This window comes from Pseudochaenichthys georgianus, unplaced genomic scaffold (genome assembly GCF_902827115.2).
Source record: "Pseudochaenichthys georgianus unplaced genomic scaffold, fPseGeo1.2 scaffold_267_arrow_ctg1, whole genome shotgun sequence".
NCBI classification, from domain to species: domain Eukaryota; kingdom Metazoa; phylum Chordata; class Actinopteri; order Perciformes; family Channichthyidae; genus Pseudochaenichthys; species Pseudochaenichthys georgianus.
In genome coordinates, this window is record NW_027262956.1 from 269,958 (window position 1) to 283,794 (window position 13,837).

A 13,837-nucleotide genomic window follows, 5' to 3' on the forward strand; every position below is an offset into this window, starting at 1 on the left:
GCCTGTACGGCTGCGGGTGACTGGCCTCCGACACAGACGCGTGATATGTGGATCCAAACTGTAGCTGCTATTGCAATCAAAGCATGCGCCAAAACTCACACAGATTTTTCGCTGGTGACGGCTTGCGTACAGAACCCAACAGAAACAGTCCCAGAATTTCTCTAGCGTTTCATGATAGTGTGGGACAATAATGCGGGCATTAAAAGAGAGGGCAATGATTTGTTCGCCATACAGACTTTGTTGCATAATTTAATCCCTGAAACAGCTCAGGCATATATGATGACTACCCCAGATTGGAAAATTAAAACATGGAAATTAACCCTCGCAACAATCAATCAATCAATCAATCAATGTTTATTTATATAGCCCAATATCACAAATGTTACATTTGTCTCAGTGGTCTTCACAGTGTGTACAGAATATCAGTATGACAATACGACACCCTCTGTCCTTAGACCCTCACATCGTACAAGGAAAAACTTCCAAAGAAAACCCAGTTTAAAGGGAAAAATGGGAGAAACCTCAGGGAGAGCAACAGAGGAGGGATCCCTCTCCCAGGACGGACAGACGTGCAATAGATGCCGTGTGTAAATTGAAAAGATAATACATTTGCAACATAGGTAGTCCAAATGTTTGGAAATGCATGTGTGTATAATAGGAAGATGAATCCACGAGGATATCCATCCAGGACCTATGATCCAGGACCACAGCCACGACTCAAGATCCAGCGCTCGCGATCCAGGACACAGGACCGCAGGATCATCCATGACTCCGGATCCCAGCGTATATAGACACCAAAAAGAAAGACATTTGGGGAAGCTGGGTTAATCGGAACATGAGTGTACACGGGTATAGACAGAGAGAAGGAAGAAGTAAGATGTCCCCCGACAAACTAAGCCTATATCAGCAAAACTAGGGGCTGAATCTAATCAGCCCTAACTATAAGCTTTATCAAAAAGGAAGGTCTTAAGCGCACTCTTAAAAACGGATAGGGTGTCTGCCGCCCGAACACAAACTGGAAGCTGATTCCACAAATGTGGAGCTTGATAAGAAAAGGCTCTGGCTCCCATTGTACTTTTAAAGATTCTAGGAACAACCAACAACCCTGCATTCTTGGAACGCAATGCCCTAGTAGGACAGTAGGGTATAATGAGTTCTTTAAGGTAAGATGGCGCCTGCCCATTAAGGGCTTTGTAGGCGAGAAGAAGAATTTTAAATTCTATCCTGTGTTCTATAGGGAGCCAGTGTAAGGCAGCCAGAACAGGAGTAATGTGGTCCCTTTTCCTAACTCTGGTTAGTACACGAGCCGCAGCATTTTGAATCAGCTGAAGCGACTTGATTGACTTCTTGGTACTCCCTGATAATAAAGAGTTACAATAATCCAGCCTAGAAGTAACAAATGCATGGACTAGTTTCTCTGCATCGTTTTGAGGCAAGATATGCCTGATTTTTGCAATGTTACGTAGATGGAAGTAGGCGGTCCTTGAAATTGATTTTATGTGGGCGTTAAAGGATAAATCCTGATCAAATATAACACCAAGATTCCTTACAGTCTCACTGGAGGCCAAATTAATGCCATCCATAGTTAGTATGTCTTTAGATAATTTGTTTCGTAGATTCTTCGGGCCAAGTACAATAACTTCAGTTTTGGTCGTGTTTAACATCAAAAAGTTTAAGGTCATCCACGTTTTTAAGTCCTTAAGGCAGTCTTGAATTTTATTTAGATGATTAATTTCATCAGGCTTGATTGATAAATATAGTTGAGTATCATCCGCATAACAATGAAAGTTTACAGAATGATTCCTTATAATATTGCCTAACGGAAGCATATATAATGTGAACAAAATAGGTCCGAGCACTGAGCCCTGTGGCACTCCATGGCTAACTTTGGTTTGCGTGGAAGATTCATCGTTAACACGTACAAACTGAGAGCGTTCACAACACAACACAACAACACAACAATACGCGCGTTACACAGAAATCAGATATTTCTGACCCCCAGAATTGCGCAAAAGTTGCCTCAAAATACACAGGCTTATCAGAGTGTGGATAACTCCCAGCAGTTTCAGGGACAAAACCGCACACAGCAGTATCAAAATCAGGGGACATCACAAAATTACCAAGACAAGGGCAGACAGCAGCAGAATAAAAATCCCAGAAAGTTGACGCCATGTCACGTCTGTGGCGCAACAGACCACTGGGCAGGACAATGCGGACGGCGCTGGGGAGCACAGCAGGATGCACAACCCTTGCCTGCTCTTCCCCAGCCCCCCCGCCAACACCCTGCATTACTTCCCCCCCCTCCCCTTAACAGTCAATATGACAGGCAGGCTCAACAGGGGCAAAACGGTTAGCAAAGTCAATTTAACAGAAGATAGAGGTGCCATGATGAAGAAATAGGGTCAAATTCACAGCATTTCCCCATTCAAGCAGCAACAATTTGCCTTTCCAATAACCCGCGTGAAGATCCGATTATGCCCGTTGATTTCAGTGGTAAAGCGGTTGATTGACAGCGGAGCAACATTATCAGCAGTGCGCAAGAAGGAAAAAGTGTGTGAAGCAACCAATAATTTTGTCACAACAATGGGAGTTTCTGGCATTCCTATGTCCCATTTCAATTGAAGGATCACATGTCCAACACTCTTTCATTATTTCAGATGGAAGTCCTATTAATCTAATGGGCAGAGATTTGCTTTGTAAATTACAAGCAACAATACATTGCACTCCAGACGGATTGTTTTTGACTATTCCTGACAGAAAAGTCTATCAAGCTGTCCAATTCATTCAATCATCTCAGGACAACCTTTATTGTTGGTCATTTCCAGATTTCAACATGATTTCTGTTTTCTCAACAACAGGAATTCAGAAAATTGCTAGCATTTCCCCTGTGTGTGCTTCTTTAATGTCCCTTATGCGGCCTGTATTGAATTGTCACTGCACAGCTGCTTTTAACCCATCAGATGACTATGCGCTATCAGTAAGAGTTTTTTGCAACAGCTCAGATCAGTTGGAATGTGAACAATTTCTATTTTTAGGACCCCACGGGTGCGCATTGCCCCTGAGGCTCAAAACCGCACAACAGGCTCTTTATGCTGCAGACACGATTCCTCACCTCGCAATAGCGGTCACTTCAGGAAGTGACCCTGAAGAAGTGGGGGTCATGGCAGCCCACTGCCATGCTCTGCTGAGGGCTACAAAGGCTTCTCACACACACACACACGATCTAATTAACCTCGGAGAACAACATTACATGCTGTGTCTCTCTGAGCAACTTTCTCTCCCTCAAAGCACATATCTTCATTTACAGCCACCTGCACTGACACAATATGGACCCCCTTCAGATTTTTCTGAGGTTCCTGCCACATTATGGGCTAAACACAAAAATCATGTGGGGTTTGTTTGTTCAGCCCCTCCACACAGAGTCACACTTAAAGCCAATGCCAGATTACCAGCTATCAGACAGTACAATTTACCCCATAGAGCCATTTTGGGAATTGAAGGAGTCATCCAATCTCTGCTCCATCAGGGCGTGTTAAGATATACAAGTAGTCCATGTAACACGCCCATCTTGCCCATACCCAAGCACAATCGCCCTGATGAGTGGCGTTTGGTCCAAGATTTGCAAGCTATTAACGCTATTGTCATTCCGACAGCTCCTATAGTGCCTGACACTAATTCAATTATTGCATCATTACCGTCAGATTCGAAATGTTACACAGTAATCGATTTGTGTTCAGCATTTTTCTCTGTTCCTCTGCATCCAGACAGCCAGTATCTGTTTGCATTTACTTTTAAAGGTAAATAAATCACATACACGCGCCTCCCACAGGGGTACGTTGAGTCGCCTACTGTGTACGCAGCAGCGGTTAAGAGAGATCTGGACACTTTGGTCCTTACAGGAGGTAGTACCTTGCTTCAGTACGCAGATGACCTGTTGTTAGCTTCTCCCAACATGGACGCATGTCGCATCGACTCCGTTCTGCTCATGAAAAGACTTTCTGAATGCAGACACAGAGCATCCCTGGCTAAGTTGCAGTACTGCCAGACTGAGGTCACATACCTGGGTCACATTCTGAGGGATGGACACCGACACTCGCCAGCAAGGATTTGCCTTTTGAACAAAGTGGCACCACCCCGCACAAAGAAAGACATGCTGTCTTTTTTGGGCATGGCTAACTATTGCAGACACTGGATATACGAGTATGCTGCTATTAATATGCAGATTATTTGCTTATAAGTCGATCAGTACTCAAAACGTGTGTAATTTCTCGACCGGGTGGCGGCCATCTTGGATTTGTGGGTCCGAACGATGTCATAGCGCCAAACTGATGTCAGAAATGGAATCCTTGTGGTCGACTTACCCCAAAAAGTGCATTTACACATGACTCTAGGCGCTCTGGTTCAAAAGTTAATTTTTTAAGATGGCGCGAGCAGCCATCTTGGATTTGGCCCTCTAGCAAAAATTGCCGGGATTTTTGGGAGGGACCTTGGGTCTATATTTTTTATAAAAGGTCCAATGATGTCAAATCAAGTGTCAAAACATCTTAGCAGAAGAATGGTCACAGAATTGAGGTTCTAGACCCAACTATATGGACTCTGTCCTGCGTGCTGCCACTCTGCAGGCTGCTCCTAACATTGTTCAATGGTCTGAGGACATGCACACAGCTTTTCAGGACTTAAAGCAAGCCCTGACATCAGCTCCTGCCCTGGGGCTCCCTGATTACCATCAGCCGTTTCACCTGCACGTCCATGAGAAGGGGGGCTTTGCGACGGGCATCTTGGTGCAGAAGCATGGCTCTAATTTCCGGCCTGTTGCATACTACTCATCTCAACTCTCCCCTGTGGTACTTGGTATGTCTTCATGTCTGCGAGCAGTAGCCGCAGTTGCAATTGTTATCAAACAATCCTCTCCCATTGTACTGGCCAGTGACTGTGTAGTACATGTCCCACATGCAGTTTTGCATATTCTGAACACCTCTGCTACTCAGCATATGACAGCAGCAAGGCGCTCTGGTTATGAAGCAATAATTATTTTAAGCCCACACATCACACTTAAACGCTCTCCCCCTCTAAACCCAGCTACGCTGGTACCAATTCCAGACACATGACTGTGTCACAACGATTGACATGTCTTCTTCCCCCAGAACTGATATGTTGCAAACTCCTATTCCTAATTCAGATATGATTCTATACACAGACGGGTCTGCGAGCAGGCCGTCTGACACAGTACACTTAGCAGGCTATGCTGTTGTAAATGACTGGGAAGTTTTAGAAAGCCGGGCCTTGCCAAATGGCACGTCGGCTCAGGCTGCAGAGTTGTATGCTCTGCTGAGGGCGTGTATTTTGGCTAAAGATAGAGTTGCAACCATTTTCACAGACTCCAGGTATGCATTTGGTGTGTGCCATGATTTTGGTGTCTTGTGGAAAATGCGCGGTTTCTTAACATCGGCCGGTAAGCCTATTCAACATCATGCATTAGTAGCACAGCTATTAGACGCTATCATGCTCCCTACACAGCTAGCAGTGGTTAAGTGCGCTGCTCACACAAATTCTGATGATCCTATTTCGCGTGGAAATGCGTTAGCCGACACCGCGGCTAAACAAGCAGTAGTTTCCTCCTCTTCTATGGTGCTCCAATGCCCCTTGACACAACCCGCAGAACCCATTTCTTTGCCTTCCTTTAATGATGTCGCGGACATGCAAGCCCGCGCTGATGTTAGGGAGAAAGATTTATGGCTAAGACGAGGTTGTACACTTGACGCTGAGTCCAGCTTGTGGCTCCACCCAGACGGACGGATGGTCTGTCCACGTTCGTTCCTCCATGTTTTGGCACATGTTGCACATGGCAAATCACATGTAGGAAAAGGAGGGATGAATGGGATTATAAAGTCCCAATGGTTTGCTCCAGGCATTACACTAGCTACACAGACCCTGGTATACAGATGCATGATATGCCAGCAGACAAGACGAAGAAGGGTTCAAATTCAGCATGAACACTTACCGCCCCCCTCGGGGCCCTTTGTAAATATGCAAATTGACTTTTCACATATGCCACCATGCCAAGGATTCAAATATCTTTTGGTAATAGTGTGCCAGTTCTCCAAATGGGTAGAGGCCTACCCTACCAGAAAAGAAGACGCTAGAACAGTTGTAAAGTGTCTTCTCAAAGATGTTATTCCTAGATTTGGTGTGCCCACAGGAATTAACAGTGACAGAGGTCCAGCATTCATTTCTAAGATAACCCAGAGTCTAGCTACAGTGTTAGGGTTCAAATGGCAATTGCATGTTCCCTATCACCCACAGAGCTCAGGCCAGGTTGAGAGAATGAACTTGACTATAAAGGAGAAACTCACTAAAACAATGTTGACCACAGGACTAAAATGGGTAGACGCGCTGCCGCTAGTTCTGTGCTCCATCAGAAGTTCACCAAATGCAACGACAGGGCTTAGCCCACACGAGGTATTGATGGGAAGGGTAATGTTCGCAGGATCTAGCCCCCCAGTAACACCCCACAAACTCACTCTTTTGTGGACAGAGGATTACATGACTAACTATGTTAAATATCTAGCTGACATGTTGAGAAAGTTTCACAGGCAGGTGGCTGACAGGCTCCCCCAGCCAGGAGAGGAGCCCACCCACCCCTTTCAGATTGGTGATAATATACTAATCAAATCTCTTGAAAAAGATGCTCTGTCTCTCAGGTGGAAAGGTCCTTTCCAGGTGTTAATAGTGACCAGAACAGCACTGAGGGTACAAGGGAGACCGGAGTGGATTCACGCTACAAGATGTCGTCTCTCCCCTCTACCGGATGCTGGCGTGTGAAGGCAGTCATCATCATCGTCATGCTGGGTCTTCTGTACCTGGCCAAGGTCACCCTGCTAGATGGAGCTGTGGAAATCCCAACGACAGGTGGCGAGGGATCTCGCCCGTCTGAGGAAGAAAATAAGGTGCTCTTATCTACGAGCGCAGACGACTTGACCACTCAGGGCCCAGACCCTGAGGGCAAAACGACACCAACGGGCAAATCAGTGCCTAGCGACAAGGACAAGTTGTATCCAATCACCACACAGACATTCAGTATGGTGCGAGAGACACAACGAGAAAGAAAAGGAGGAAGAATCAGGAGGATTGTCTCCCTCCCTGATCACAAATCAGAAACTGTTTCTTTTAACTGTCCAGCTTCAATATGTGATTCATCTAACTGTATTATTGTATCTTATGTGTCCTTAGTTTACTCAACGTGGGAGATATATCCAATGGACCGGTACCGTACGGACGGAGTGGCGTCGGAGGGGGTGAGAATGGCACTCGACACCATTGAAGACATGCCCCCAGAACTGTGGTGTAGCACTAGAGAACAGTTTAAGACAATGATAAGGGATAAGGTAACATGTAGAGTGAGGAAACCAGATTACCAGGTTCCCAATCCAGGTGCTACTGTATGCAAACTGTCTGGACCAGATAGAAAAACAAATGTTCTATCCACTCCACTTAAACACTCAGGAGGTGCTGTAGATTTTTCAAAAAAGGCCTTAATCACTCCTTTTAAACAAACTAAAACTAATTCTGCAGTAAGTTTAATGTTAGACTACGCACATGAACGTAATATTAGCAACTGTTGGCTGTGCCAAAATATGCCAGAATCCATGCATTCTCCTATGTTTAGCCCAATTCCTTTTGCAAAAGTGGATTATAAATTAATCAGTTGGAACGACATTTACTCTAGGATTAGCGATGAGGCTGAGGACTGCTATACTCCTTCATACCCAACATACTCTGATAAACCGTTACAGTACAAGGGTCTGGTCTCTCTCATTGTTGAGACAGTAAATACAAATGATCTGCCTGACGGTTTCAAACGATTGATGTTTTTAAAACTAATATATGTGAATAAATACATTAACCTAGCTTTTGAATACAGATTCCAGTTAGCTCTGGTACAAACTAATTGTTCGGTTAATTCCACAAGTCCAACATGCACAAAACAACCACACATGGCATCTTTGCTGGTTGAAGCTTTGGTAACAGTTTTGCCCTGGTTTAGCTCCAGAATAGTGAACTCCGTTGAGGTTAAAATACATGACTGTACGCAACCAATACCCCTAGGCAATCCCCCTACACGGGACTGTTCAATATATGTTCCTCCAATTATAGTACACGAATGGAAGAATGTGTCCATCTGTCTCCAGAATGAAGCAGGATCTCACACCTCTCCGGATGTGGGACACAGCGACTGTAATACCATAGTGAGGGTAAAATTAGCCAGAATTCCCCTCCCACAGAGAGTTGACTTAGTTTGTGGCGACCGGGCTTATGGCTGCGTACCATATGACGTTTTTTATGGCACCTGTTATCTAGCCTACCTAATTCCTTTAATCCGTAAAGTAGAGGCAAATGAGATTGCAGCGATACTTCCCTCTCTACACAGGAACAGCAGGTCCATTACAAAAGGACAACAGGTAGCGAGCCTATTTTTGCCCTGGTACGGCATTTATGTTAGTCAGCAGGAGATCATGGCATTATCCAAAGTAGTGGAACATCATCTAAATGTATCAAATATCGCGATATTAGCGGAACATAAAGAATTGCAGGAAGTTAGGACGGTAGCACTACAGAATCGCATGGCGCTGGACCTCCTCTTAGCTGCCCAGGGGGGCGCATGTAAAGTAATTGGTGCGGAGTGCTGTTCCTTTGTCTCTGACGCTACACCTGAAGTTATGGATATGGTTCATGACACGGCTAATGGGATAAAAGAATTGCATGAAACTCATGGGTTTACATTTGGGGATTTAAGTGGAACCCTTGGATCCTGGGGAGCGGGGTTGGTTACATTTGTTGTTACTGTTGCAGTGTTTATCTTGGTTGTGCTAATCCTAGTGACCTGTTTGATCACTATAGTTAAATTAGCCATACGCAGGGTTGCCAAGACTACCCTCCAGGCCCCACAGAGGCTAGTGGGGTACTCTACTGTAGATGACACAATGTTGATGTACGACGCCGAGCTTCCAGACCCATGGGTCTCCATGGCAGTTCCTGTACCTTGGGTACCTCCTTTCAGCGATTGATAAATTGATTAAAGTTGACACTCAGAATAAAGAATAAATGTTTTTTGACTTTTCCTTCCTCATGTTGTTTAGAATAAATGGTTTTTGACTTTTCCTTCCTCAGGTTGTTTACAATAAAAGATCTGACTTCTCCTTTTCAGATTTTTGAACAAATGTATTTGAATAAGATGTATGTAGTAAAGTGCCTTACTCTTGAATAAGTGTGTGGAAGTAAACGTAAAGTAATGTTAAAGATTGAGGACACTGTACCTTTACAGATTACAGATTGATCGATTCATCACTGTGAATTTATACCTTAACTTTGAATTTTAACTGAATCCCTAATGATTCTGATTTATACCTCAATTGGATTTCTTATAATCCTACATTCTAATTGTGTTTTAATAAGTAATTGCCTTGAAGTAAATCTTTAAAGATGTAAGCTGAATTTGAATTTGTGTTTGATGAATGAGATTAACTGAGTGATAAATGATAAAATATCTTGTTTTTGAAACATATATTTTACTATTATACTTTTGTATTGCATGTGTTATTATTGTGCCTTTTTGACAAAATAAATCAAACACTGAAGAAAGATGATTTTTCTATTATGGTTGTCTGTATCAACCATTGTGATTGACTGTTTCAATCTTATTCTTCTTTTGATGTAATTAATGTAATGAGAAATCCACACAACTCTGAGGACATTTTATTTGATTTAAGTAGTGACTGAAATATTCTTAGACTAATGTTAATTGGTTATCAATAAATTGATAAAAGCGTGGATCTGTTAGAGAATATTCTCCTGTTGTCTGTGTATAGAAGCATTTTAGTGTTTTCACATGTGTCTGCCTGATACTTAGAGCAGGGCACAGGTCAAAGGTCCTGCCTTCCTGTTGGGGGAAGTGTGGCCAACTAGGTAGATGACTTTAAACAGACTTTCTTTGTCTCTGAAGATCCTTTATTTAATTATGATTAGAAAGGGCGCAAACAGAGGCTCCTCCTGGATCCTCTGGTAGAATGGCCTGTGTTTTCTGTGTATTTCTCAGGGTTGACTCAGGATTTCTCAATGCACGTTGTGGAAATGCCTTGTTCTCACTCACGGCCATGGCTCTCGATTAAACTCAGTGTTTTGATATAAAGCGGACTCCAGCCTCCATTCCTTCCATCAACATTACTGAGCAGAAGTTTCTCTCACAAATCTGACATATACTGAACTTGTCTCCACCTGCGGCGAGCGTAAATGTCTTCCTTTTGAAACAGTCCTGGTGGCAGGGATGGTCTTGTCTTAAGGAGCAAAAGATGATTCGGTGTCAGTGCTTCTAGGTCGTTTAGATCTGTAGAAGATCTGGTGATTGGACGGCTATTGAGAATAGCTTCTGCTTCACATAAGACTGTGTTAAGTCCCTCTTCGTCGAGACTTTGTACATTCAGAGTGGAGTTGAGAACCTTTCGTACCGATCTGATTAATCTTTCCCAAACACCTCCATGATGTGAGCCAGCTGGGGGATGGAAGATCCAATGAATTCCTTTCTGGAGAAGTATATTGTGGATCTGACCTTGATTCCAACTTTCAATTGCTTCAACTCGCGTTCGGATCCTACGAAATTAGTGCCATTGTCAGATCTGAGTTCTTTGACTTGACCACGTCTAGCTATAAAGCGCCGTAGCGCATTGATGAATGAATCAGTGTCAAGAGATGATGCCATTTCAAGGTGAATTGCTCTTATTGCTAAGCATGTGAAAATTACGCCATAACGTTTCACAATGCTCCTTCCACACTTCACTCCAAAGGGTCTGAAATAATCAACTCCAACATATGTGAATGGAGGTTCATCAGGAGAGACTCTATCCAGGGGCAAATCCGGCATCTGTTGTTGTCCAGGAGTAGCATTTATACGCCGGCAGACTACGCATTTCGACAACGTTCTTCTTATTGCCACGGTAGCTCCAGGAATCCAATTTTGTTGGCGTAGTCGGGATAACATATGGTTGCGATCACCCTGACCCATTTCTTCTTGAACATTTCGCAGAATAAGATCGGCAATGTGAAAGTCTTTAGCCACTATGACAGGATGTTTCATATCCTCCGGCATTGCTGCCCGGCTAAGTCGTCCACCAACCCGTAACACATTATTTTCCAGGATGGGGTTGAGTTTATGAAGGTGGCTGGTTTTCTTGACGTTTATTCTTTTTCTCAGATTTGAGATTTCATCGGTGTACCTCTTTCTTTGGGAAAAACAGATTACCTCTATTTCAGCGTTTGCCAGTTCGTCAACTGTGAGACCATTGTTTTCTTGCCTGTTGAGATTCCCTATCTCCTTTTGTGATAGACCTCTTTGATGTATGTTATCTGGAATTAGTTGAGGAAGAACAACACTTGTTTGGTTTCTCTTTCTGCTGCGATTTAAAAACAGTCTTTTAAGTCTGAGCATCCATGCTACTGCCCTTTTCAAACCATTCCAAGAGGAAAAGTGATGGATTAATTGGTTGACAGGATCCATTTCCTCGGACATGATCTGAGTAGGGTTAACGGTAATGCTCCTGACTTCAGAGTCCTTTAGGGAGATTACTTTCAATCCATCAGGGTTTTGGGGCCACTCATCTTGAGGTCGAAGTAAAAACTGAGGTCCGGACAACCAGTTTTCTTTCTTCAGAAAATATTTTACAGTCGAACCTCGTGAAGCCATGTCTGCTGGATTGTCTATGGTAAGCCGCCTATTGCCGGCATGGACATTCTTCCCATTGGGATAACACACTCGTGGGCACTATATTAAGGAGGAGGGACTGACTCGACTTTATACCGTCGCTTACCAGTCTAAATGAGTACCCAAACAGCATATGAGTGTGTATGCATGCATTGGACAATAGATGGCGCTCCTTTCACCAGTGTGTACTTATACTGCATGGGGGGTGGCCCAAAGGCAATATGAGGGCCCACTTTCCACATATTAAACAGTAACATGAGTATTCACTTACTGTGTACTTGTACTTATGGGGGGGGGGTGTCCATCAACCCAATATGGGGTCCCACTTTCCACATATTACACAGTAACACATGTATTCACTTGCTGTGTACTTATACTTGGGGGGGTGTCCGTCAACCCAATATGGGGTCCCACTTACCAAATATTACACAGTAACACATGTATTCACTTGCTGTGTACTTATACTTGGGGGGCGGGTGTCCGTCAACCCAATATGGGGTCCCACTTTCCACATATTACACAGTAACACGAGTATTCAATTCCTGTGTACTTGTACATATGGGGGGGGGGTGTCCTTTAACCCAATATGGTGTCCCACTTACCAAATATTACACAGTAACAGATGTATTCACTTGCTGTGTACTTATACATGGGGGGGGGGGTGTCCTTCAACCCAATATGGGGTCCCACTTTCCACATATTACACAGTAACATGAGTATTCACTTGCTGTGTACTTATACTTATGGGGGGTGGGGGGTGTCCGTCAACCTAATATGGGGCTCTAATTTTTTATTCAGGGTCTTCTAAATAGGGCCCAGATCAGGAATCTGAAATATGGGAACCCTTACCCACCCAGAAATGTTTATTCAATTAAATGTCAAACTTTCTCACAAAATCCTCTCATAAGCTAAGGGTCTGACAGGCTTGTTGTGTGGAGGGGCAGAAAATGAAAACAATTGAAAGAATGTGGTTGTCGCTCCGAAACCTTGATAGTGTGTTGGTTAATGTGTGTGGAACCTGCTTGCAACATTTGGGAACCCTGCGACCTTCGAAAAGGTCAAAACCGAAGTCAGAGGTCACGTTTTCATGCCGTACTGTGCCCTTTACGGCACAAATGAAGGTCCGACCGCTTTGAGCTTGCTCTCATTAGAACCGGCGCGAAAAGTACATGCAGATTGATGCCTCTGCTGCTCCTAATGTCAAAGGTTACGGCTTGAAATGTAACAAAGCTCCAAATGTCAGGAATATGAAATATGGGAACCCTAGCCCACCCAGAACCTTTTTTCAATCAAATGCCATCATGCATTACTGCCATTGACGTCTGACTGCCCTAGCTCAGCCCCCTGAGGTCCTAGAGACTCACGGAGGGTACCATTGGATGCGGGATACGTTCAAATGTGGGCTATCCACTGAGCCCGAACCGATCTGAGGTTGTTATCAAAAGATACGAATTAGTAGCACTTTTAGACAAATTAGCTTTTCATTGGAATAATATTGATATAAAATCAAGCATTTGAGTGACGCAATTGATATTCACAGCAAATGTTCCCCGCTATATGTAGTACACTGGTGAAGAATTTCAGGGATCCAGCTGCTACCGTTCGCTCCTATAAGATATTTTTAATTTAAAAAACGTGAAATCCTAAAAGAGATATAAATAGATAATTTTTTCACAGGGCCCAAAAAGGGCCTAAATAGGGCCCAGATCAGGGATCTGAAGTATGGGAACCCTAGAACACCCAGAACCTTTTTTCAATCAAATGGCAAACTTTCTCACAAAATCCTGATTTACTCGTAGAGTCAGACAGGGTTTTGCTGGAGAAGAATGAGAAAATTGAAAACAATTCAAAAAATGTGCTTGGCGCTCCGAGCCTTTGAGAGTGTGTTGTTGCACTTGTGTGGAACCCGCTTGCAACATGTGGGGACCCTGCGACCGTGTACACAGTACTAAGAGCCATTTCATTGTATTCCCCTCCCCCACCACCAAGGCTGTCAGATTCTCAGCTGTGCAGTTGCAGTGATATAAGCGTTGCTCATTGGTACGGATGGTCACGAGTTCGAATCCATGCTATGGCATGCATGCA

General features: G+C 43.8%; 1 protein-coding gene across 1 annotated transcript; it reads right to left on the reverse strand.

The window, feature by feature from the left end:
- Window positions 1–531: 531 nt before the first annotated feature.
- LOC139433371 (uncharacterized) lies at window positions 532–1,832 on the reverse strand (the record flags this gene model as incomplete). Its single annotated transcript, XM_071202348.1, has 1 exon — window positions 532–1,832. A coding segment is annotated over one exon (897 nt), but the record flags the coding sequence as incomplete, so codon positions are not given.
- Between the last annotated feature and the right edge of the window lie 12,005 nt (window positions 1,833–13,837).